A 25812-nucleotide genomic window follows, 5' to 3' on the forward strand; every position below is an offset into this window, starting at 1 on the left:
TTTTGTTCAATCCTCTGGTCATTAACTCTTTGCTAACCATTCCCATTTTTTGGGAAGATTATTTGGCATCATTCGGACTGTTTGAAAGGAAGGCCAAATTGAAAAGAAGAATGTTAAGAAACTTAACTTTAGGTTCCAGAGTAATAAGGCTACATTAAGGAGCACGAGTCTGGAAAAGACTGATCCCTCTTCAGCACAGAAGCTAAGCTGACCGATGCTTAGGTTGCACTCACATGGGAGACGTCCTGAGAGTGCCAGGTGCTGGGGGCTTCTACTGAAGAGGAGACAAGGACCACCAGGCCACTCTGTGCAGGATTAATCTATAATGCAAAGTGCATTGCAGAATCCGAAGAGTCTTAATGGCCCCAAGTCTGACTTTGGCATGCTTACATGAGGGATCATTAAAACAAAACACCGCACTTTCAACCCATTTTCCATTGTGAGCCATCTTTATTGCTGCTCGTGTTTTCTGTGGGCCGCATCAACATGACCCATGTATCACATAAGCACGTAAAAATATTATCTAACACAACACGTGACATGAGCCACTGCAGTGAGCCCAATGAGCAACAGGTTTAGAACGAAGACTTTGGATCGACCTTGGTTTCTCTGCTTTCATAATAATTCAGCTCATATCCAGTATATTCTGTGCAACAACAGCTGGGATTTGAGCAAAGAAGTCCCCATCATTATAGAATGCAACTCTTGGTTTGATGGCAGTCCGTGAAACAGTTGAATCACACATCAGTGTGGGAGATTCAGATTTCAGAATATTTGCCAGGTTTGTTGATCATTCAGTTCTCTTGCAGAGCCAGGCTGTACAAACTTTACATGACATTACCATAATCAAGTGTGGAACGGGCAGCACAAATTTGACTGCCTACCACTAATGATTGATATATGTTCTACCGATGGGTAAGATATCACTACTTACTGATCAATTATGTCAGGCTAGATTGTCTCTGCTGAGAAGGTGGTTTAAAGTCCTTAATACGATGTAATAAATATTATATTCTGTCCGTCATCCATTCAACAGCATGATTTGCATACAAGGGTAGCTTTCAAGTCAAGTGCTATCCTGTCAACAATTTGCTTCAAAAATTGCTCCTGTCAAACTTGTGTGGGCAACCCATTACACAAACTGCTGTCATATTTTCATTTCTGATATCTATCAAAACCAAGGTAAATTAATTAGAAGCAACAGAAGTCCCATCATTATCCCAATTAGCCTATAGCATGCCTTTCCAAAACTAATGTTAATAAAAAAATTCAATAACATGCATAATATCTTAACACGCCCTCTTCTCTTTATTACCATCAGGCAGGAGATACAGGAGACTGAATACTCACACTCAACAGCTTCTTCCCCTCTGCCATCAGATCTCTGAAGCGATGGTGACACTACCTCATTATTCCTCTTACACATTATCTATCACTCTAGCTCTATTGTAACTTGTACTTTCTGAAATGTCTTCCACTGTACTGCTGACAGAAAACAAATTTCACCACATATGTCAGTGATAATAAACCTGATTCTGATTCTAATTCTGAAATCTGACTTTAGTTTGCATTTGGTTTCTATGTCCTGTCCTTATTAATTGCAAAGTTTACGAAAGGACTGTTAAAAAAGAGTCCAATCAACACATCTCATCATTGACAAAGAAATAAAAATGACACAAATTACATGAACATTGAATGTCAGCAAATAGAACAATATTTGGTGAACAGACTTGATAAGTAATTTCATTTCGTAGTGAACTTTGACAATATATTGAAACCATTGCAAATTCAAAGTTTTCATTTTCACTTTAAATGGAAGAATTCTTCAAATTCTACACAGCACTAGGTTTCAAAATGTTATAGAATGTTTATCTGGATTTTACTGTAAAAATGTACAATGGGGCATAGATAATTTGTTTTCAATACAGAAAGCATTCCCAGTACTTGAAAGAGTGCAGAGAAAATTTACAAAGATGTTAATTTTCGGCACGGACTAAATGGGTAAGGGGCCTGTTTCTGTGCTGTACTTTTCTATGACTCTATGTTGCTGCTACTTGGGTTATAGGGAAAGGTTGAATAGGTTAGAACTTTATTGCCTAGAGCGTAGGAGAATGAGGGAAGATCTTACAGAGGTATGCAAAATTATGACGAATGGGTGAATGAATGCAGGCTTTTTCCCCTCAGGTTGAGTGAGACTTGAACCAGAAGTCATAGGTTAGGGTAAAAGATGTAATAATTAAGGGGAACCTGAGGTGGAGCTTCACTCAGAGAGTGCTGAAAGCTTGTACTTAGCTACTAGTGGAAGTGGTAGATGCAGGTTCAATTGCACCATTTAAGGAGAGTTTGGGTAGGTAAATGGAGGGGTTTGGAGTGATATAGTCTGGGTGCAGGTACATGGGACTAGCCAGAAGATCAGGTTGGCATAGACTAGGTGAACCTAAGGGCCTGTTTCTGTGCTGTATGTGCTCTCTGAAAACTTTGACTTGAAGAAATCATTATTCCTTAAGAGGGAGAAAGATGCAGAGTTGGGTGGAGTCTATGAATTTTAACCTCTTGCATCTGACCCCCCCCCCCAAGAAAAACCTCAGACAAAAACCTATGGATCTCTGTGCCAAGAGCCGCTTTTCCTAATGTCCACTGCTCTAAGGTGTCAGTTGAAAGGGAACAAACCTTATCTTTTACTTCCTGCTGCTTTACTTAATGTGACTTCTGTGTAATGTCGATGTTATGTACTGGCTTGGCCCATTCACCCTGGTCAATTTCAATTTCTCCAGTTGCTCTCAAAATGACTCTTTGAGCAAACAAGACTGCATCCCTTCTCTTGGCTCTGCGTGCGGTGTGATATGAATGTGTGCATTGTACCCCATTATGGCAGTAGAGCTGGCTGAACATATTATTGTCCCTTCCCAACAATGTGTCAAGGTACAACATCGCAGGATCAATCCTCCCCTTCGGCTTGCACTGTCCCAGCCTGTTCTTTCCAGTTGGCCTACTTTTATAGATTACTTACTGACAATTGTGTTGTATTTATCAAAACATCTGTCATAACCTCACCAGATTAAGCTTTCGGTTTGACGAGGCTTTCTGTCAATAGTAACCGGCTGAACTTGTTACTACAGATGTTTTGCCTCATTATCATTCTGCAGCAATATGAAAGCAGCATGTGTGACTGTTAATTAATATCCTTATTTTCAAACTCTCTGTTGTCATTAATGCTTGTGGAACAGATAATGTACAACTCTTCTTTCTGTAGTCGTTTCCAAATGCCACTGTTTGTCTTTTTCTTGTGACCCTGAGGCTGTCAAAATGCAGACCCTCTGTCTTCGGCAAACTAAATACTTGCCTCTGGCAAATTATGGCCCTGCTCTTTTAGCAACTAGCTGAAGTGATGTTTTTGACTTAGCTTCATCCTCCTGGACTTTGCTGTGGCTCTCTGACAGCGCACTGCAGCCAAACTGGTCACTTCTGCTCATGAACGTCACTTCCATTGACACAGCAACTTTATAGTCAAGGCTCTGCATGCTGAATTTTGTTTACTTATCAAAGCATGCTCAACTTATCACTGAGGGTATAATCTAAAAAGGCATCAACGTTGTAAATCTGTCTAAGTTCTTCAATGAAACATTATAATCATTAATTCTCCATTCATACCTGGGATTGGAATTGCTTTATTATTGTCACCTGTACTGAGTGAGATACAGTGAAAAGATGGTCCTGCATACTGTTCATACAGATCAAATCGGTAACAGCTACACTTTAATGTTATTGTTTTACTTTATTCTGCCTCAATGCACCGTGTAAAGAGTAGCAGTCACCGAGAAAGTGCAGTGCAGAAAACAAAAAGGTGCAATATCATAGCGAGGTCAGGAATCCATCTTATCGTACTAGGGAATCATTCAAGACCATAAGACATAGGAACAGAATTAGGCCATTCAGCCCATCAATAATGAACCATGGGGTTAAAGCTGCCTTTGAACTCTTGTTCTACACCACCAGCTTTCCATTATTGCTACTGGTTTCAGACTGAAACAGTCTTCCAGTTTCTGTACATATCCTTAAACAAGACCCCTTACTGTTTACATGACATGAGCTATTTCCACCAGAGTGTTCTTTTTATACACAAAATCACGTCATTCTGGGCTCCCATAATTCATGCTACTCCATCAAGATCCAAAATGAAATTTGCTTTAAATAATACATCCTTTTGCTTGGCACCGGAGTTCTTAGGCTCTCCTGTCATACAGCCTCCACATAGCAATGAAATAGTTAAGCAGTAGTCCAGGAATAAGGCACCATGTAGTCCTTTCTGCCTTTGCATTCTATACTGTGCACTGTCATGTGTATCCTTGGAGACCATCTATAAAAAACATGCTATGCAATTGGGTCAAGGAAAACACTATGAGGAATCAGTTTTGGTGCTACAAGTTCACCAAAAACTTCACTGGCAAGAATCATCAATATCCTTCTGCAATTCCAAAGAAAATGTACAAATATAATGATCTCACATTTGCTTCAAAATTCAGTATATATCTTATATATACTTCTAACTTCAAAAGTCTCATACAATCTTTCCCTTGCATAATCCATTCAGTTTTCTGCACTGGGGAGTTCTCCCTTTCTCTTACTGGCTCTTGGAAATACTGCGCTTGGATTCCTTACATAGATGAGACAAAGCAGATGACAGTGACCTATAACCCTGATGCCATGGAAATCCGTTTTAAACATTGATCATAGTAACATGACTCTGAAGTGATGTAAAAATTCCACATATCTTTGATGCTGGGTCACACACAAAAGTGTAACCCATTCAAGTACATTTTACCTGAAGAAGTTTAAAGTTTACTATTTGGCAATGCCCGTGCTAAATAGAAAGATTCACTTCTCAGGGATAAATATGCTCTCAAAACAGCAGCACAGATAAACTAAGCTAGAACATAAAGCTTGATGGGACATTAAGCTTAGTGACATCTATTCATTGTAGTGTATCTTTAACAACCTAATTATAATCACAAACTTTCCTGAATTACATCAACTATTCTAACTCAGCTTCGTGTTGGCCTCTGAATTGCTATATTCAAGCTCACTTCTTTCAGCAAATTGCTAAAAACTATTTTCTGAAGAGGTGGCACGATCTTTTCCCCACTTCATAAGGAACACCTCGACAAATTAACAAGGAACACCATAGAATTGATAGACTCAGGATAGAAGACAATGTATTACAAGTATCCATATTCCTCTATCCTCCTTACATCTGTGTGTCCATCTCTTAAAAGCCTCTAATGTATTTGCCTCTACCATCATACCAGGCAGCACATTCCAAGCATCCATGACTCTCTGAGTAAAAAACTTACCATTCCTATCCCTCTTGAACCTACCCCCCTCACCTTCAATGCATGTCATCTGGTTTCAGACATGTCAACTCTGGGAAACAGATACTCTCTGTCCACTCTATCTTTGCCTCTCATAACATTGTAAATCTCTATCAGATCTCTCCTCAGCTTCTGATGCTTCAGAGAAAACAGCCCGAGTTTATCCGGCCCCTCATGATAGCACACGCTCGCTAAACCAAGTAACATCCCGGAAATAGAGAAAGCTTCTAGACAGTGCGAGAGGGAGGATAGGCAGGTGATAGAGAAGGGACGCGCTCAGACCAAAGGTTTGAGATGTGTCTACTTTAACGCAAGGAGTGTTGTGAACAAAGCGGATGAGCTTAGAGCGTGGATCAGTACTCGGAGATATGATGAGGTGGCCATTACAGAGACTTGGATGGCTCAGGGACAGGAATGGTTACTTCAAGTACCGGGTTTTAGATGTTTCAGAAAGGACAGGGAGGGAAGCAAGAGAGGTGGGGGATTGGCACTGTTGATCAGAGATATTGTCACGGCTGCAGAAAAGGTGGACACCATGGAGGGATTGTCTACGGAGTCTTTGTGGGTGGAGGTTAGGAACAGGAAGGGGTCAATAATTTTACTGGGTGTTTTTTATAGGCTGCCCAATAGTAACAGGGATATCGAGGAGCAGATAGGGAAACAGATCCTGGAAAGGTGTAATAATAACAGAGTTGTGATGGGAGATTTTAATTTCCCAAATATCGATTGGCATCTCCCTAGAGCAGGGGTGGGCAAACTTTTTGACTTGTGGGCCACAAAGGGTTCTAAAATTTGACAGGGGGGCCAGACCAGGAGCAGATGGACGGAGTGTTTTGGTAATACACCTCATAAGAGAAAATAAAATATCATGGGTTATGTAGAAAACATGTGCTTTAATTTCAATTGAAAATGAACAAATGCATTACAACAAAATATCTGTCTTTGAAGTCCCATGGTATTTAGCTATTTATTGAAATGACTTTTAAAACACTGAAAATTAAATGAATAAAATACAGCTTTTTTAATAGTAACAGTTATTATTTTAAAGCACTGAAAATTCTGTTATCCTTCAAGATATTATCATCATCATTCTCCTCCTGACTGTCTTTATTTCAAAAACGGTAGGAGATGCAGGTCTACTTGTCCTGCTCCTTCTTATTCAATTGTCCCCTGTGCCAAAACTCAACAACGACCAGTGTCACTGACAGAACAGTGACAGCGCGCCAGTATGCGGAGTGCGTTATTTGATCTGGAGCGCATTTTTTATTTTGAGAACGTACGTGCACCTGCGCACTACTCATGTCCATCACTTAACAGAAATGACATGTAACATGTAAGGCTTATTGAAAAAAATATTTTCAAATGCATTTTTTACATAACACAACGAAGAAACTTATTTTTAATTTCAGTGGGAACAGTGTTGTTGGTCTCCCTTTTTAGCCAGCGCATCAAAGTCTGGATTTAGTTTTGTTGTGGTGATTCTCAGGATGGATCTGAGGTGTTAACAAGGTTTATTAATATAATTTCATCAAGTTCTGCGGGCCGGATTAAAAAGCTTAACGGGCCGCATATGGCCCGCGGGCCGTAGTTTGCCCATGCCTGCCCTAGAGCGAGGGGTGTAGATGGGGTGGAGTTTGTTAGGTGTGTTCAGGAAGGTTTTTTGACACAATATGTAGATAAGCCTACAAGAGAAGAGGCTGTACTTGATTTGGTATTGGGAAATGAACCTGGTTAGGTGTCAGCTCTCTCAGTGGGAGAGCATTTTGGAGATAGTGATCACAATTCTATATCCTTTACAATAGCATTGGAGAGAGATAGGAAAAGACAAGTTAGAAAAATGTTTCATTGGAGTAAGGGGAATTATGAGGCTATCAGGCAGGAAATTGGAAGCTTAAATTGGAGAGAGATGTTCTCAGGGAAAAGTACGGAAGAAATGTGACAAATGTTCAGGGGATATTTGTGTGGAGTTCTGCATAGGTACGTTCCAATGAGACAGGGAAAATATGGTAGGGTACAGGAACCGTGGTGCACAAAGGCTGTAATAAATCTAATCAAGAAGAAAAGAAAAGCTTACAAAAGGTTCAGAGAGCTAGGTAATGTTAGAGATCTAGAAGATTATAAGGCTAGTAGGAAGGAGCTTAAGAAGGAAATTAGGAGAGCCAGAAAGGGCCATGAGAAGGCCTTAGTGGGCAGGATTAAGGAAAACCCCAAGGCATTCTACAAGTATAACCATATAACCATATAACAATTACAGCACGGAAACAGGCCATCTCGGCCATTTTAGTCAGTGCCGAATGCTTACTCTCACCTAGTCTCACTGACCCGCACTCAGTCCATAACCCTCCATTCCTCTCCTGTCCATATACCTATCCAATTTTACTTTAAATGACAATACCAAACCTGCCTCTACCACTTCTACTGGAAGCTCGTTCCACACAGCTACCACTCTCTGAGTAAAGAAATTTCCCCTCGTGTTACCCTTAAACTTTTGCCCCCTAACTCTCAACTCATGTCCTCTTGTTTGAATCTCCCCTACTCTCAATGGAAAAAGCCTCTGTATTTTGTTGACATCTTTCATATAATTCGGTGACCAGAACTGTACACAATACTCCAAATTCAGCCTTACCAATGCCTTGTACAATTTTAACATTACATCCCAACTCCTATACTCAATGCTCTGATTTATAAAGGCCAGCATACCAAAAGCTTTCTTCACCACCCTATCCACATGAGATTCCACCTTCAGGGAACTATGCACCATTATCCCTAGATCACTCTGTTCTACTGCATTCCTCAATGCCCTACCATTTACCATGTATGTCCTATTTTGATTATTCCTACCAAAATGTAGCACCTCACACTTATCAGCATTAAACTCCATCTGCCATAGTTCAGCCCACTCTTCTAACTGGCCTAAATCTCTCTGCAAGCTTTGAAAACCTACTTCATTATCCACAACACCACCTATTTTAGTATCATCTGCATACTTACTAATCCAATTTACTACCCCATCATCCAGATCATTAATATATATGACAAACAGTACAGATCCCTGAGGCACACCACTAGTCACCAGCCTCCAACCTGACAAACAGTTATCCACCACTACTCTCTGGCATCTCCCATCCAGCCACTGTTGAATCAATTTTACTACTTCAATATTAATACCTAACGATTGAACCTTCCTAACTAACCTTCCGTGCAGAACCTTGTCAAAGGCCTTACTGAAGTCCGTATAGACAGCATCCACTGCTTTACCCTCATCAACTTTCCTCGTAACCTCTTCAAAAAATTCAATAAGATTTGTCAAACATGACCTTCCATGCACAAATCCATGTTGACTGTTCCTAATCAGACCCTGTCTATCCAGATAATTATATATACCATCTCTAAGAATACTTTCCATTAATTTGTCCACCACTGACATCAAACTTACAGGCCAATAACTGCTAGGTTTACTCTTAGAACCCTTTTTAAACAATGGAACAACGTGAGCAATACGCCAATCCTCCGGCACCATACCCATTTCTAATGACATTTGAAATATTTCTGTCAGAGCCCCTGCTATTTCTATACTAACTTCCCTCAAGGTCCTAGGGAATATCCTGTCAGGACCTGGAGATTTATCCACTTTTATATTCCTTAAAAGTGCCAGTACTTCCTCCTCTTTAATCATCATAGTTTCCATAACTTCCTTACTTGTTTCCCTTACCTTACACAATTCAATATCCTTCTCCTTAGTGAATACCGAAGAAAAGAAACTGTTCAAAATCTCCCCCATCTCGTTTGGCTCCACACATAGCTGTCCACTCTGATTCTCTAAGGGACCAATTTTATCTCTCACTATCCTTTTGCTATTAATATAACTGTAGAAACCTTTTGGATTTATTTTCACCTTACTTGCCAAAGCAAGCTCATATCTCCTTTTAGCTTTTCTAATTCTTTTCTTAAGATTCTTTTTACATTCTTTATATTCCTCGAGCACCTCATTTACTCCATTCTGCCTATATTTTTTCTCTCTTTTTCTGAACCAAGTTTCCAATATCCCTTGAAAACCATGGCTCTCTCAAACTTTTAACCTTCCCTTTCAACCTAACAGGAACATAAAGATTCTGTACCCTCAAAATTTCACCTTTAAATGACCTCCATTTCTCCATTACATCCTTCCCATAAAACAAATTGTCCCAGTCCACTCCTTCTAAATCCTTTCGCACCTCCTCAAAGTTAGCCTTTCTCCAATCAAAAATCTCAACCCTGGGTCCAGTCCCATCCTTCTCCATAATTATATTGAAACTAATGGCATTGCGATCACTGGACCCAAAGTGCTCCCCAACATATACCTCCATCACCTGACCTATCTCATTCCCTAACAGGAGATCCAACACTGCCCCTTCTCTAGTTGGTACCTCTATGTATTGCTGCAAAAAACTATCCTGCACACATTTTACAAATTCCAAACCATCCATCCCTTTTACAGTATGGGCTTCCCAGTCTATGTGTGGAAAATTAAAATCTCCAATAATCACAATCCTGTGCTTACTACAAATATCTGCTATCTCCTTGCAAATTTGCTCCTCCAATTCTCGCTCCCCATTAAGTGGTCTATAATACACCCCTATAAGTGTTACTACACCTTTCCTGTTCCTCAATTCCACCTAAGTAGCCTCCCTAGATGAGCCCTCTAATCTATTCTGCCAGAGCACCGCTGTAATATTTTCTCTGACAAGCAATGCAACACCTCCCTCTCTTGTCCCTCCGATTCTATCACACCTGAAGCAATGGAATCCAGGAATATTTAGTTGCCAATCACACCCCTCCTGCAACCATGTTTCACTAATAGCTACAACATCATATTTCCAGGTATCAATCCATGCTCTAAGCTCATCCACCTTTCTTACAATGCTCCTTGCATTAAAATAAATGCATTTAAGAAATTCTCCACCTCTTCCTCTCTGTTTATCTCTAATGGTGCAAACAACTTTACTATCTTCTTTTTCTTCCTTTTCCCATATATCTGTTTCTACACTCTGGTTCCCCTCCCCCCTCGTATCTAATTTAAATCCACTGGAGCCCCTCTAGTAAACCTACCTGCAATAATATTTTCACCCTCTAGTTCAGATGTAAACCGTCCCACCGGAACAGGTCCCACCTTCCCTGGAAAACTGCCCAATTATCTATAAATCTGAAGCCCCCCCTCCTGCACCATGTTTTCAGCCACGTGTTGATCTGCACTAACTTACTATTTCTAAACCCACCTGCACGTGGCACTGGCAGCAATCCTGAGATTGCTATCCTGGAGGTCCTGTCCTTTAACTTGGCGCCTAGCTCCCTAAACTCACCTTTCAGGACCTCCTCACTCTTCCTACCCATGTCATTGGTCCCTACATGGACCACAACATCCGGCTGCTCACCCTCCCTCTTGAGAATACTGAGAACTTGATCCGAAGAGCAAGAGGATAAGACGTGAAAGAATAGGACCTATCAATTGTGACAGTGGGAAAATATGTATGGAACTGGAGGAAACAGCAGAGGTACTTAATGAATACTTTACTTTAGTATTCACTATGGAAAAGAATCTTGGTGATGTTAGTGATGACTTGCAGTGGACTGAAAAGCTTGAGCATGTAGATATTAAGAAAGAGGATGTGCTGGAGCTTTTGGAAAGTATCAAATTGGATAAGTTGTGGGGACCGGATGAGATGTATCCCAGGCTACTGTGGGAGGCAAGGGAGGAGATTGCTGAGCCTCTGGCGATGATTTTTGCATTATCAATGGGGAGATTTCAGAGGATTAGAGGGTTGCAGATGTTGTTCCTTTATTCAAGAAAGGGAGTAGAGATAGCCCAGGAAATTATAGACCAGTGAGTCTTACCTCAGTGGTTGGTAAGTTGACAGAGAAAATCCTGAGAGGCAGGATTTATGAACATTTGGAGAGATATAATATGATTAGGAATAGTCAACATGGCTTTGTCAAAGGCAGGTTTTGCCTTACGAGCCTGATTGAATTTTTTGAGGATGTGACTGAACACATTGATGAAGGAAGAGCAGTAGATGTAGTGTATATGGATTTCAGCAAGGCTTTTGATAAGGTACCTCATGCAAGGCTTATTGAGAAGGTAAGGAGGCATGGGCTCCAAGGGGACATACTTTGTGGATCCAGAACTGGCTTGCCCACAAAAGGAAAAGAGTGGTTGTAGACGGGTCCTATTCTGCATGGATGTTGGTGACCAGTGGTGTGCCTCAGGGATCTGTTCTGGGACCCTTACTCTTGTGATTTTTATAAATGACCTGGATGAGGAAGTGGAGGAAGGGGTTAGTAAGTTCGCTGATGAAACAAAGGTTGGAGGTGTTGTGGCTAGTGTGGAGGGCTGTCAGAGGTTACAGCGGGACATTGATAGGATGCAAAACTGGGCTGAGAAGTGGCAGATGGAGTTTAACCCAGTTAAGTGTGAAGTGGTTCATCTTGGTAGGTTAAGTATGATGACAGAATATAGTATTAATGGTAAGACTCTTGGCAGTGTGGAGGATCAGAGGGATCTTGGGGTCCAAGTCCATAGGATGCTCAAAGCAGCTGCACAGGTTGACTCTGTGGTTAAGAAGGCATATGGTGTATTGGACTTCATCAATCATGGAATTGAATTTAGGAGCCAAGAGGTAATGTTGCAGCTGAATAGGACCCTAGTTAGACCCCACTTGGAGCACAGTGCTCAGTTCTGGTTGCCTCACTACTGGAAGGATGTGGAAGCCATAGAAAGGGTGCAGAGGAGATTTACAAGGATGTTGCCTGGATTGGGGAGCATGCCTTATAAGAATAGGTTGAGTGAACTTGTCCTTGTCTCCTTGGAGCCACGGAGGATGAGAGGTGACCTGATAGAGGTGTATAAGATGATGAGAGGCATTGATCGTTTGGATAGTCAAAGGCTTTTTCCCAGGGCTGAAATGGTTACCACAAGTGGATACAGGTTTACGGTGCTGGGGAGTATGTACAGAAGAAATGTCAGGGGTACGTTTTTAACTCAGAGAGTGGTGTGTGCATGAAATGGGCTGCTGGCAACGGTCATGGAGGTGGATACGATAGAGTCTTTTAAGAGATTTTTGGATAGGTACATGGAGCTTAGAAAAATAGAGGGCTATGTGTAAGCCTAGTAATTTCTAAGGTAGGGACATGTTCGGCACAACTTTGTGGGCCGAAGGGCCTGTATTGTGCTGTAGGTTTGCCCTGAACAGTGAACAGTGAACAGTGTACTGTTTCCTTGCATTTGCCCTACCGAGGTGCAACGCCTCACATTTATCTGGGTTAAACTCCATCTGCCTTTTCTCTGCCCATACCTGCAACAGTTTGTATCATGCTGTATTCCTTGCCAGTCTTCTACACCATCCACAACTCCACCAATCTTGGTATCATCTGCAAGCTTACTAACCCACCCATCTACGTTTTCATCCAACTCATTTATATACATTAAAAACAGCAGAGGTTCCAGCACAAATCCCTGTGCAACTCCACTAATTACAGACCTCCAGCTCAAACAAGTCCCTTCAACCACCACCCTCTCTTCTATGCACAAGCCTTTTCTGAATCCAAACAGCTAATTTGCCATGGAACTCATGCATCTTAATCTTCTGGATTAGCCTCCCATGAGGAACTTTGTCAGACACCTTACTAAACTAGGCAACATCTACTGCTCTACCTTCAACAATCTCTCTCGCCACCTTGTCAGAAAACTCATTCAAACTGGTAAGGCATGGCCTACTGTCCACAATGCCATGCTGGCTCTCTGTAATTAGGCCATGGATTTCCAAATGCTTATATATCCAATCCCTAAGAATTTCCTCCAGCAATTTCCCCACAACTGATGTGAGACTCAGTGGTCTACAGTTCCCAGGATTTTCCCTTGTTCCCTTCTTAAATAGACGTATAATATTAGCCACTCGCTAGTCTTCCAGGACCTCACCTGTGGCTAGAGAGGACACAAAGATACTGGTCAAGGGCCCAGCAATCTCGTCTCCTGCTTCCTTCAATAACATGAGATAAATTCCATCAAGCCCTGGGGACTTAACCACCTTAGTACTCACTAGGAAGCCCAATACTTCCTCCTCCTTGACCTCTAAACACCCTAATGTATTTATACAGTCAGCACTGATCTCCTGGTCCTCCATATCCTTTTCCTTGGTAAACACTGAAACAAAGTACTCATTAAGTGTTTCACCCACATTCTCTGCATACATGCAAATGGTCTCCTCTTTATCCTTGAGTGTTCCCACTCTCTCCCAAATTATCCTCTTGCTCTTGATATATGTACACAATGTCTTGGGACTCACCTAAATTCTACTTGCCAGGACTTTTCATGGCCTCTCTTGGCTTTCCTTATTCCCTTCATTAGTTCTTTTCTGGCTTCTTTATACTCCTCACGTGCTTCGTTTGATCCCAACTCCTGAAGCTTTACAAACTTTTCCTTTTCCTTCTTGACTAAATTCATCACCTCTCTGGACACCCAAGGTTCTTTTATCTTTCCACCCCCATTCTTTATTCTAACAGAAACTTACATTTCCTGTACTCTGTGCAATTGATATTTAAACACTCTCCACATGTCTGATGTGGACTTGCCAGAGAAAAGCTGTTCCCATTTAACACTTCTTAGTTCCTGCCTATTACCCTTATAATTTGCCCTACTCCAATTAAAAACTCTCCCACAAGTTCCATACCTATCCTTTCCTATAGCTATCAAGCTATCAGGAGACTGATAAGAATCAGTCAATTTATGCTGAGCATTATTCCAATCATTTCCAGAAATACCCTTTGCCATCTTGAACCATACACTTCCACTGTACTTTCAGCATTTGGAGTTCAACCAGCCTTGGATTATGACAAATGTCACCCCTTAATAAATTCAGGAGAGTATGTGCTTTAAATAGTGTGATCTGCCTTTGTTTCATTACTTACCATCCACACCATTATATAAGAGAAGACGGCAATCCACAGGGTAGACATGATGAAGGTAACCATGAAGAACCTCTCCCAGCGAGGCCTTGTACAGTTAGGCACGGTGAAGAACAGCATAACAAGGACTGGCCATGAACTTAGCCACTTCAGCTTATTCAAATTGCCATCTGTAGATAATAAAAAAAACATTAGTGCATTAGGTTTTACACAGTGAAGAAATAGAGGGATCAGAAAAAAAATCTAACAAAATCTTTTATAAGAGTATGCCAATGACTGCTTCTAATTACTGGTTTTCAGTTGCCAGGTTGAGTAGCTAGCCTCTCAACTCCAGAGGCTTTTTGAGGTCCAAATGAAAAGAGGCTGACAATGCTAACTTAAACAATATGCATCTGCAAATTAGGAGCAGGTGTAGGTGGAAAGGCTCCAAGAACCTGCCTGTCATTCATGGTTGTTCATGTAAGAGCCTGGTTGTTTTGACTGCAACCACAGCTTCATACCCCTGCCTACTCCTGATGATCTTTCACTCCACTGCTCATCAAAAATCCATCTAGTGCTGTCTCAAAAGTTTTCAAAGACTGCTTTCACAATCGCTGAGGAAGAGCCCCAAAGGCTCATGACTCTGCAAGAGAAAAGCATGCTTCGATTATGAGCGCATTCCCCCGTATTTCTAAATACTCCTACATTCTCCCATAAGAGGAAGCATCTTCTGCACATCCACAATGTCAAATTTTGTCATGATCTGAAATAATCAAATAAAATGTCACTTTTCGCTCTTCTAAACTGCGACTATTCCATGTTGAGTCTATTCAATTTTTATCATAAGGAAAGTTGCCCATTTTAGATATTAATTTGGAAAATCTTCTCTGGACTGCTTCAAAGCACTAACATTGCTCTTTTAAGGAGCAGACAGATGCTGTACACGGAATCTCAGAAGTAGTCACATCATTGTCTAATATATGAAGAATAATGTCCCTGCTTTTGTATTTATTTTCCCTCACTAATCCCTGTGGTAAGCCACTCCTTACATCTTGTTGATCAGTAAAAGACTCATTTAAGCCTACTCAGTATTTACTGTTCACCAGCCAGCCTTCTATTTACACCAGTAGATTACCTCCCACGCAATGGGCATCTAATTTCCCCAATACCCTTTGATGTGGTACCTTCTGAAATCTAAACAAGCCACAGGAGACAGCAGATGCTGGGATCTGGAGACACAAACTATCTGCTGGACCACCTGAGTTTCTCCTCCAGATTGTTGCTTCCAAAATTTATGTAATGATTCCCCTTATCTATAATGTGCTATTTCTTCAAAGAACTTCAATAAAATTGGTAAAGTATTTGATTTCCTTTTGACAAAGAAATACTGACTTGGCTGATAAATGAGAATTTCTCTCAGTGCCCAGCTATAATATCTTTAATAAAAGGTTCTAACATTTTCCCTAGACTGATATTAAACTAACTGGCCTCTGGTTTCCTGCTTTACAACTTCTTTTTTGAATTACAAATTTACATCTGATAATTTTCCTATCTTTTCCTGAAGCTAGGACATTTGAAAAATTAAAGCAAATGCATCAATTTATCTCCATGACCATTTCACTTAAAAGCCTGGAATGAAATTTATCAGGATACAAAGATTTAGAGAGCCTGCAGCTCCATCAATTTGCTCCACATCATGTTCATGGTGACTTATAATTTTCCAGAATTCCTCCCTCCCTAAGAGTTCCGGTTTTATGAACATTTCTGGGATGTTAAGACAGGTCCTCTCTTTCAAAATTTGACTCGGTCCTCTGGTTATGAAAAGCCCCTTTCAGGCTATCTCAAGCTGAATATCTTTACATGCATCGGCTAATTATAGGACTGTTCCAATGTTAACTTTGTTGCCTTCCTATCTGTTACCTTGCATAGACTCATCTCATCCAAAACTTTTTTTCCTAAATCATATCTTGTTATATATTTTGTTCACATTTCATGATCTGTTAAAATTAAATTCTCAGCCCCGCATTTCAATATTCAACACTTTCTATTGTACTCTTGACGTTGCCATAATACAAACCCAAAAAACTCTTCTATTCTGTGGAAACTAACACCTGATGTGCAGACTCACTTCTTTCTTCCAACTAGATTGATTTTTCAGCTTTGGAATTCCCTCTCAAAATCCCTTTGCTTCTTCATCCCCCTCAATCCAATTCAAGAAATCCACATATTAACAAAACACTTGGACAACTCTCCTTTTGTAATGACATCTATTAGAATGAAGAGCCATGGGTTACTTTATATAAGAGATATATAAAGTGCTGAAAGAACTCATTGGGCCAAATAGCATTAGTAGAGCTAAAGGGATGATCGATATTTCAGGTGAAGACCAGTCCTGACGCATGTTCTCAACACGATACATTGACCACCTCCTTCCTTCACAGATACTGTTGGATCCACCGAGTTCTTTCAGCACTTTACCTATCGCTTTAGATTCCAGAATTCACAATCGCTTAAACACAGGAGATTCTGCAGATGCTGGAACATAAGGTCATAAGAAATAGGAGCAGGAGTTGGCCCTCTGGCTCACCGAGCTTGCCCCGTCATTCAATAAGATCATGGCTGAGCTGACCATGGACTCATCTTCACCTACCTGCCTTTTCCCCATAAGCCTTAATTCCCCTACCATGCAAAAATCTATCCAACCTTGTCTTAAATATATGTACTGAGGTAGCCTTCACTCTTCATTGGGCAGAGAATTCCACAGATTTACCTCTCTCTGGGAAAAGTAGTTCCTCTTCATCTCCGTTCTAAATCTACTTCCCTGAATCTTGAGGTTATGTCCTCTAGTTCTAGTCTCACCTACCAGTGGAAACAACTTTCCTGCCTCTATCTTACCTATCCCTTTCATAATTTTATATGTTCCTATAAGATTTCCTCTCATCCTTCTGAGTTCTGGCAAGTATAGTCCCAGGTGACTCAATCTCTCCTCGTAGTCTAACCCACTCGTTTCTCCCCTGCACTGCCTCCAAAGCCAGTATATCCTTCTTCAAGTAAGGAGACCAGAACTGCATGTAGTACTCCAGATGCAGCCTCACCAGTACTTTGTACAATTGCAGCATAACCTCCCTGCTCTTAAATTCAATCCCTCTAGCAATGAAGGCCAACATTCCCTTTGCCTTCTTGATAGCCTGCTGCACCTCCAAACCAACCTTTTGCGATTCAAGCACAAGCACTCCAAAACCTTCTGCATAGCAGCATGCTGCAATCTTTTACCTTTTATGTAATAACCTGATCTTCCATTTTCCTTCCAAAGTGGACAAACTTGCATTTACCAACACTGTACTTCAGCTGCCAGACCCTTGCCCACTCACTTAACCTATCTATATTTCTCCGCAGACTCTCCTTATCCTCTGCACAATTTGCTTTTCCACTCAATTTAGTATCATCAGCAAACTTAGATACACTACACTTGGTTCCCTCTTCCAGATCGTTAATGTATATCGTGAACAATTGTGGGCCCAGCACCGACCCCTGCAGCACACCACTCATTGCCAACCAGAGCAATATCATGTATCCCAACTCTCTGCTTTCTATTAGTTAACCAATCGTCTATCCATAATAATACATCACCCCCAACTCTATGCATCATAATCTTATGGATAAGTCTTTTATGCAGCACCTTATCGAATGCCTTCTGGAAATCCAAGTAAATAATGTCCATCTGATCCCCTCTATTCACTGCGCTTGTTATATCCTCAAAGAACTCCAGTAAGTTTGTCAAACAGGACCTGCCTTTGCTGAATCAATGCTGTGTCTGTTTGATGGATCCATTTCTTTCCAGATGCCTCGCTATTTCTTCTTTAATGATAGCTTCAAGTATTTTCCCAACTACAGATGTTAAACTAACTCCCCTATAGTTACCTGCCTTTGGCCTACAACCTTTATTGAACAGTGGTGTGGAATTCGCCTTCTTTCAATCCTTCAGGACCTGCCCAGAGTCCAGAGAATTTTGGTAAATGATCACCAAAGCCTCAAATATAACCTCTGCCGTTTCTTTCGGTACCCTGGAATGCATTCCATCAGGATGAGGGGACTTGTCTATCTTTAGGTCCACAAGTTTGCTCAGCACTACCTCTTTAGTGATGGCTATTGCATTGAGGTCCTCACCTCCCATCACATCCATAACATCTCTCTTCAGCATGTTAGACGTGTCCTCCAACATGAAGACCAACACAAAATAGTCATTCAAAGCCTCTGCCATTTCCTCATTACCCAATATCAATTCCCCCTTCTCGTCCTCCAAGGGACCTACGTTCACTTTGGCCACCCTTTTCTGCCTTATATAATATAGAAACTTTTACTATCCATTTTTATATTTTGTGCTAGTTATTTTCATAATCTATTTTCCCTTTCTTTATTGCTCACTTAGTGGTTCTTTGTTGCTTTTTGTAGTTTTCCAAATCTTCCAGTTTCCCACTACTCTTACCGACTTGGTATGCACAGCTTTTAGTTTGATGCCTTCTTTCATTTCCTTAGTTATCCAAGGCTGGCTCTCCTCACCTTTACTGTCCTTGCTTTTAACTGGAATATACAGTACTTTTGTTGAGCACTGTGGAATATCTCTTTGAAAGTCTTCCACTATTCCTCAACTGTCCCACCATATAGCCTGTGTTCCCAGTCTACACTGGCCAAATCCTCCCTCATCCCATTGTAGTCTCTATTGTTTAGGCATAATACACTGGTGTTAGATCAAACTATTGCACCCTCCATTTGTATGCGAAACTCAGTCATACTGTGATCACACGTTCCAAGAGGATCCCTAATGACAAGATCACTAATTTTACCTGTCTCGTTGCACAGGAGCAGATCTAAGATTGCAAGTTCCCTTGTAGATTCAGGAACATGCTGTTCAAGAAAGCGATCACATATGCATTCTATACAGTCCTCCTCAAGACCTCCTTGACCAACTTGACTTACCCAATCTACGTGCAAGTTAAAGTCCCCCATGATAACTGTTCCATTCTTACATATCTCAGATATTTCTTGGTTAATTGCTTGTGCCACTGTAATGTTATTATTCAGTGGCCGATAGACAACTCCCACCAGTAATTTTTCCCTTTACTATTGCTAATCTGTACCCAGAGGGATTCAACATTCTGCTCCTTAGATCTTATATCATCTCTCAGTATCGCCCTGATCTCATCGTTAATTAAGAGCGCTAACCCACCTGCCCCTACCTTCCTGCCTATCCTTCCGTGTTACCTGATATCATTGGATATTTAATTCCCAATCCTCTCCACCCTGCAACCACGTTTCTGTAATGGCCACTTTGTACTGATTTGTGCCACAAGTTCACTGACCTTGTTACGAATACTACTGGCATTCAGATAAAGTGCCCTTACACTCATTGTACCTTTAAAATCTAGTAATCTTAGTCTCTTCGAACATAACAAGGCTCATCGGGAGTGTCTCACCTTTTGAAGCAGCAGGTGAGCGACCGACATGGTTGCAGGATGGGACCCATTTGGAAAGAACACATCTCATTGGTATTGAGTCACAATTTGAAATAGCGAGTGAGAGAGAGAGATATCGTTGGTGGGTGGGAGCCATCTGGAAAGAACGAACCTCACTAGGAATGAGTTTTACTTAAGCCATTAAAAAGAAGCAAGGTATATGTGATGTGGCACATTGTGGGAGCAGCATCGTTGGACTGGGCCGGTGTTAGAGCGGCCAGGCTTTAGCTCCACAGACTTTGTTGATAACAGGCAGAACCTAAGGGAGCTGAGTTATTTGTTATCATTTGTAATAGATTGTGGAACATGGGCTTGATAAGTTGGAACCGATGGTGTTACAAGCTTGGTGTGAAAAGGCTGAATAAGTAACCTAAGTGAGTGTGAAACTCAAAGGTTTCAGAAAGCAGGCACAGATAAGAACAAGTAAGCCTTTTTTTAATTGTCTGTAAATCCTTAGTCCTTAGTTCAGTGTGGGCAGGATTGTTAAGGCAGTGGAACGCCCCTCCTGTGAAATATGGTATTTTTGGGTGCCTAATGACTACCCAACTTCACCTCCTGAGTAACAAGGTCAAGGAGCTGGAGCTGGAGGTACTCTGGACCATCCAGGAGGCTGAAAACCTCTTAGATGAAACTTTGTGGTCACACTCAGAGTGCAGGCAGCAGATAGTAGATGGGTGACCACCAGGAGAAGACAGCAGTCAGTGTAGGGTTTCCCTGTGACCATTCCCCTCAACAATAAGTATGCGCCTTTTGTATTTCCAGCATCTGCAGATTTTCTGGTGTTTGTGCTCTTTAGGTACTGCTGGGGGGATGAATTATCAGGGCACGGCAGCAGTAGCCAGGCCAGTGGCACTGTGGATGGCTCTGAGGCTCAGCAGGGAAGGGTACAGTCAAGCAGAGCAGTAGAAGTAGGAGACTCAATAGCTAGGGGGATGGAGAGGAGATTCTGTGGCTGTGGAAGAGATCCCATGATGGTGTGTTGCTTCCCAGGTGTTAGGGACAAGGCTGCAGAATACTCTCAAGTGGGAGAGTGAACAGCCAGAGGTTGTGGTGCACATTGGTAGAAATGGGGAAAAAAGTCCTGTGCGGTGAGTATGGAGAGTTAGGGAAGAGGCTGAAGAACAAAACCTCCAAGGTAGTAATCTCTAGATTACTCCCAGTGATGTGCTAGTCAGGGCAGGAATAGGATAACAGCACAGATGAATGAATGGCTAAGGAACTGGTGCAGAGGGCAGGGTGTCAGGTTCCTGGATCATTGGAATCTTTTTTGGGGCTGCGGTGACCTGTAAAATGGGGATGGGTTGCATATAAACTGGAGTAGAACCAATATCCTGGCCGGGAGGTTCACTCGTACTCCTCAGGAGGTTTTAAACTAGTTTGTCAGGATGAGAGCCAGAACACTGAATCAGAAAGTAGAGAGATGGAGAGGAAGGTAGATGTCAGGGACAGTAAAAGCAGGCAGGAGCAAAGTAATGGATATAATAGGACGGATAGTTTTAAGTGTGTGTATTTTAATGTAGGGAGTATTAGGGGTAAAGGTGATGAACTTAGAGCATGGATCAGTACATGGAACTATGATGTTGTGGCTAGTACAGAGACTTGGTTGAGAGAGGGACAGGAATGGGTGGTAGTAGGGGCAGATACATCAGGAATTTTCAAGGGATGTCTAGATAGGCACATGAATGTGAGGAAAATGGAAGGATATAGACATAGTGTAGGCATAAGTTTATGCCTAGATTAGTTTAGCATTTGATTACTAATTTAATTGTTTCGGCAGAATGTTGTAGGTTAAATGGCCTGTTACTGTGCTGTTCTGGTCTATGTTCTAGGAGCTCCAAATGTCAGACAGCATCTAAGGAGGGAATAAACAGTTGGTGCTTTGGGCCAAGACATTCATCTGGACTGAAATGTCAACTCTTTTATTTCCCTCTATAGACGCTGTCACATCTGCTGAAAGTTTCCACTGTCTCTTGTTTCTCCAGGGCATGGGATAGCAGTAAATCTATGTTTTTGTTTGAAGTGATGAGATTCAAGATGGCATAAGATGTAAGCTTTATGTATAATTGTAATGACATGTTAATTAACATGTTATTGTTAATCTGATTGAAGGCTAACCACTTTCCAACCAAGAAAGAGACAAACATTACAGAAACTCTGGGGTCTCATGATTTGACTCGTATGTGGGAGTCAAAGTCCCAGACACAACAGCTTTTCAACATGCCATTGCCTTTACACTCTGCTTCTCCCATTCCAGAGAATATTATGTGGAATGAGAAAACATGGGAATGTGGGCAAGAACTAAATTGCTTCAGTCAGATCAGGATACTGCCAACATCAGTTTACAGCGTGGCTACATGCTGAACAGTAATATAATTTGAGGTTTAAGGTGAGCTGGTGAGTTGTAGGCGTCATTACTTCTAATGAACTGAAGGTTCTTGCTTATTTACGACATTAGGAAGCTTGACATACAGTTTCAACTTGCCTCTGTTTATCTGAGGTATCTTAAAGATTGGGCTCTGAACAATGCTCAGTTAAAAATTATACTTGAGGTTACATATTTTTCATGAGTGTCTGTACAAGCTGTTTCAAGGTGAAAGCATGGACACTTTGGATTGTAACTATTACTGTTAGACCTTGTACATGACACGGTGACAAAAGCAGGGAAGTGGGGAAAAAAACTAGAGTATTTGTTAAGGAAGTAATTCACTTTTGAAGAAAGCTTGGGACAAATTGTGGTTGTTACTTCATGTTGAGTAATAGCAGCTGGCATTTGCACTGTTCTTATTTCTGCAGCAATGTACATGAAGAGGAGAAAACCTCTGCTGGGAGGCAGGCTTTCAAGAAGGCTTTGAAAGAGAAAGGTAGACAGAAAGTGATACAAGTATTGAATAGTGCAAGCCAAAAGGGATGGAAACCCTGTCATTGAAGATGGTTTTGAGTGAAGGAAAATGAGAGAGTCTTGATTGAGGGACATAATTACAAGATGAGGTGCAGTGATGATAAAACTGAGGGCCCCTGTGGGATTTTCCTCTTGCAGCCAGTGGTAAAATCTCTGTAATTCTCCTCTCTGGATGGCTATTGCAGCTAAATCATTGGAGGCTTTTAAAGAGAAGGCAGACACACTTTTGAAAGAATGTGGAATGAGTGCAGTGGGAAATTGGCACAGAAGAGGACATGAGGCCTAGGACAGATCAGCCATGATGGGAGGACAGATTTGAAGGGCTGAACAGCCTAATACGTTTCAAGTTACAGTGAGAATGGCTGTAAACCTATCTCCATGTCAATGCAATTGATTGGCGTTTGACTGAAAACCCTGACAGGGCCTGTTGAAGTCAACGGGAAACAATCACCCACTTATAATGCAACATATAATGCAAACTGGGTTGGACTTTGGAAATCCCGAGTATGGCTGTTCTATTTGACTACTGACTGTGGTTCCCCTGTGTTCTGCCAGGGTTCTCCAGTCACTCTCCAATAGGGCAGTGCAACGTTGCACAGATCTCCCAGATCCAGAGGCTGGAAGCTTGCCAACTGAGCCCTGGCACAACTGTAGCTATCCACTGAAATAAATGGAAACAAACGGCCAATTGACCTTGCGATTTGATTTAAATTAGTAAGTTCAAATAGATTTGCTGTAATATACAGCATTAATATTATTTTCATTAACACATTTCACATGTAAAAAGGACACATATTCATAGATAAATGTTCTTAAACTACGCTGACTTTGTGGAGCAGAAACACACAAGGATATCTCTTATTGACATAAAAGGCTTGGTCTGATCAGGTATTTACGAAAGGCAGATTTCAAGTTACATGGCGATAACCAAGGTAACTAATGTTCAGTTTCAGTGATGTTAAGCTGAATTATTTTGCAAAAGCATTGATCTGAAGAACTGATAAATAATGTAATTAAAATCATTCCATTTTCAACAAGTTATTATTACTAATCTACATTTTTCAGCTGCGTGAATTTGTTCAAATGTCTCAGTTTTTTCATCAGATGGATAAGACCAAAAACACACTTGTAGAGCAACAATCTGCTGGAAGAGCTCAGTGGGTCGAGGGGCATCTATGGTGGCAAAGGAATTGCTGACGTTTTAGGTCATAACCTTACATCAAGACTGCCAGCGTCAACTAGGCCTGCTGAGTTCTTCCAGCAGATTGTTTGTTGCCCCAGATTCCAATGTCTGCAGTCTCTTGTGCCATCATATTTTTAAATATCTTTCAAATGAAAGTCACCTTCTCCTCTGCTTACCATTGACAGAAACTGATCCTGAATAACTTTTCAAGAAGCCTGGCTGCAGTGGGGATTGGAAAGGCAGCTCGATGATAGAGACTTTGCTGACCTCTCTTCAATGCTCAAAGGAGCTGTCAGCACTTTGGCCAAGGGCAATGGCCTTCAATTAGCTACATGAAATGACACCAATGAAACTAAAGCAGAGTGAAATCTGGGAGCTCAGTGTAAACTCAAAAGCTCAAGACATACATGTTTCTAATTTACATACATCCATAAGTTGGGAGGCACAGTAGTGTGATGGTTAGTGATCAGCGATCTGGGCTTAAAACATAGAAAACCTACAGCACAATACAGGCCCTTCGGCCCACAAAATTGTGCCGAACATGTTCCTACCTCAGACATTACTAGGCTTACCTACAGCCCTCTATTTTTCTAAGCTCCATGTACCTATCCAGATGTCTCTTAAAAGACTCTTATCGTATCCACCTCAACCACCTTTGCCGGCAGCCCATTCCACACACTCACCACTCTATGAGTAAAAAACTTACTCCTGACATCTCCTCTGTACCTACTCCCCAGCACCTTAAACCTATGTCCTCTTGTGGCAACCATTTCAGCCCTGGGAAAAAGCCTCTGACTATTCACATGATCAATGCCTCTCATCATCCTATACACCTCTATCAGGTCACCTCTCATCCTCCGTCGCTTCAAGGAGAAAAGGCCGAGTTCACTCAACCTATTCTCATAAGGCATGTTCCCTAGTCAAGGCAACATCCTTGTAAATCTCCTCTGCACCCTTTCTATGGCTTCCACATCCTTCCAGTAGTGAGGTGACCAGAACTGAGCAGAGTACTCCAAGTGGGGTCTGACCAGGGTCCTATATAGCTGCAACATTATCTCTCAGCTCCTAAACTCAATTCCACGATTGATGAAGGCCAATACACCATATGCCTTCTTAACCAGAGTCAACCTGCGCAGCTGCTTTGAGCGTCCTATGGACTCAGACCCCAAGATCCCTCCAATCCTCCATACTGCCAAGAGTCTTACCATTAATACTATATTCTGCCATCATATTTGACCTACCAAAATGAACCACTTCACATTTATCTGGGTTGAACTCCATCTGCCACTTCTCAGCCCAGTTTTGCATCCTATCAATGTCCCGCTGTAACCTCTGACAGCCCTCCACACTATCCACAACACCTCCAACCTTTGTATTATCAGCAAACTTACTAACCCCTTCCTCCACTTCCTCATCCAGGTCATTTATAAAAATCACAAAGAGTAAGGATCCCAGAACAGATCCCTGAGGCACTCCACTGGTGACCGACTTCCATGCAGGATATGACCCATCTACAACCACTCTTTGCCTTCTGTGGGCAAACCAGTTCTGGATCCACAAAGCAATGCCCCTTTGGATCCCATGCCTCCTTACTTTCTCAATAAGCCTTGCATGGGGTATCTTATCAAATGCCTTGCTGAAATCCATATACGCTACATCTACTGCTCTTCCTTCATCAATGTGTTTGGTCACATTCTCAAAAAATTCAATCAGGCTCATAAATCATGACCTGCCCTTGTCAAAGCCATGCTGACTATTCCTAATCATATTATACTTCTCCAAACGATCATAAATCCTGCCTTTCAGGATCTTATCAATCAACTTACCAACCACTGAGGCAAGACTCACTGGTCTATAATTTCCTGGGTTATCTCTACCCCCTTTCTTGAATAAAGGAACAACATCCGCAACCCTCCAATCCTCCAGAACCTC

The 25812-nt window shown here is 41.5% G+C and overlaps 1 protein-coding gene and 1 long non-coding RNA gene across 2 annotated transcripts in view; one reads left to right on the forward strand and one right to left on the reverse strand.

Moving 5' to 3' along the window:
* LOC140724832 (sodium/potassium/calcium exchanger 4-like) overlaps positions 1 to 25812 on the reverse strand; it is a 334703-nt gene that overhangs the window by 30933 nt on the left and 277958 nt on the right. Inside the window, exon 12 of the mRNA XM_073039498.1 lies at positions 14310 to 14476. Within this exon, the coding sequence (XP_072895599.1) occupies positions 14310 to 14476 (167 nt within the window). The remainder of the gene's footprint in view (positions 1 to 14309; positions 14477 to 25812) is intronic.
* The window catches only part of LOC140724833 (uncharacterized), an 88789-nt gene that overhangs the window by 2306 nt on the left and 60671 nt on the right, over positions 1 to 25812 (forward strand). The gene's annotated exons all lie outside the window — the stretch shown is intronic.

This window comes from Hemitrygon akajei, chromosome 3, assembly GCF_048418815.1.
Source record: "Hemitrygon akajei chromosome 3, sHemAka1.3, whole genome shotgun sequence".
NCBI classification, from domain to species: domain Eukaryota; kingdom Metazoa; phylum Chordata; class Chondrichthyes; order Myliobatiformes; family Dasyatidae; genus Hemitrygon; species Hemitrygon akajei.